The 1,859-nt window shown below is 25.8% G+C and overlaps 1 protein-coding gene across 1 annotated transcript in view; it reads right to left on the reverse strand.

Annotated features, from left to right (window-relative positions):
* LOC117180547 (ER membrane protein complex subunit 4) overlaps positions 1–38 on the reverse strand; it is an 8,447-nt gene extending 8,409 nt beyond the window's left edge. The window contains exon 1 of the mRNA XM_033373043.1: positions 7–38. Coding sequence (XP_033228934.1) covers positions 7–38 — 32 coding nt within the window. The remainder of the gene's footprint in view (positions 1–6) is intronic.
* Positions 39–1,859: the final 1,821 nt, after the last annotated feature.

Consider the following 1,859-nt stretch of genomic DNA (forward strand, 5'->3'; position numbering starts at 1 on the left):
TATTACCGGTAACGTAAGTCCCTATTTGACTTGAGCATGTATGCTTAAAGCCGTTAGATGGCGTATGCATTTACTAAGTAGGCTTTAGCCCTACGTCACAGAACATTCGTGACAATAATCACGTTGGTAGCACTGCTACCAATAATGTTGGATAAGGTCGATAATAGATAATAACGTGACAGCCATTTTTGACACGGAATACGTGACAATCTAACATAAGATAAAAATTCGGCTCTTACGGTTTACGGCATCGAATAAAAAAGTATAACAGTTAATAAGAAATGGCTAACACAAAACAAAATTTAAAAAAAATGAAGTGGACACTCGATTTTGGAAGCAAGTGAGTAAATATTTCGATTTCTTGATCGTTTATAACCTCAAAATTAGAATGGTTTGATCTTTTTAATTCCTTTTATTTAGTTTTACCTAGTAGGGTGACCAAAAGTCCTGATTTATTAGGACATTACCTGATTTTTTATCGCTGTCCTGATTTTACGATTGTTTTTGCTATGTCCTGATTTTTCCTGTCCAAAAACAATAATTCGTTATTATTGCATGGACCTTTTTGGTTGATAATTCATCATTTTAGTTGGAAAACCTTTTTTTGTTGTGGAAAATTTAACAGTTTTCTTGAAAAATCATTTTACTTGGTTGAAAATTAATCTTTTAACTAAAAATTTAACTATTCCATTTTTTGTTGAAAATTAATTTCTTTGCGGTTAAAATTTGTATCAATTTATAGAAAAATCATTTTTGTTCCGTTGAAAATTCAATTTTTCTTTTTTATTGGCTGAAAAATCTTTTTTGTTTGAAAATTTGTCTTTTTGTTTGAATTCAACTGTTTTTAGTTAAAAATTGAACCATTTTGTTTAAAATTCGTTTTTGTTTGGTTGCAAATTCAACTTTTGGTCGAATATGAACTTTTTTTCTAAAAATTCTTCCCATGGTTGAAATAATTTGTTTTTGGTTTCAAATTAAAGTCTTTTTTGGTTAAAATATCATCTCGTCATTTTTCGCTGAAAATTAAACTGCTTAGTTGAAAGTGAAATTACTTCATAAAAAAAATTTTTTTTATAGCTGATTTATTATTTTAATTCAAAAATCTTTTTCATGTTTGTTTAAAATGTAACTATTTTGTTAAAAATTCGTTTTAATTGGCTGGAAATTAATTTTTTTACTAAAAGTTAAAACATTCCTTTTTTAGTTGAAAATTGATCTCTTTTAGTTGACAATTCATATTTGGTTGGAAATTAATTTCTTTGGATAAATATGTAATTATTCGATTAAAAATTCGTTTATATTTGGTTGAAAATTCAACTATTCAGTCGAATATATACTTTTCGGTTGTAAATCTATATTTTTGGTTTGAAAATTGAATTATTTTGCAGACATTTTTTTCTTTTTGGTATGAAAATTTCACATTTTGGATGACATTTCGTCTTGTTGGTTGAATTCAACTGTTTTGGTATAAAATTAACATATTTTTTTGTTGATATATCAACCATCAACTAATACATTTTTCGTTGAAAATTGAGCTAGTGAATTGTAAGTAAAACTACTTTGTTAACAATTCATTTTTGGTTGGAAATTTACCTTTTTTTGGTTGAAAATTCATGTATTTTGTTTAAAATTCGTATTTTTTAGTAGAAAATTAATCTACTTGGTCATAAATGCATTTTTTGTTAAAGATTTCTCATTTTAGTTAAAAGTTAATGTATTTTGTTAAAAAATCATCTTTTTTAGAGGAAAATTAATTTTATTTGATGAAAACTGAGATTTTTGGTCGAAAATCCAACTATTTGGCTCAAAATTCATTTATTAAATTGAATATTCATCATTATATATGAAAGTGCATTTAA

Source organism: Belonocnema kinseyi, chromosome 9 (genome assembly GCF_010883055.1).
Source record: "Belonocnema kinseyi isolate 2016_QV_RU_SX_M_011 chromosome 9, B_treatae_v1, whole genome shotgun sequence".
NCBI classification, from domain to species: Eukaryota; Metazoa; Arthropoda; class Insecta; order Hymenoptera; family Cynipidae; genus Belonocnema; species Belonocnema kinseyi.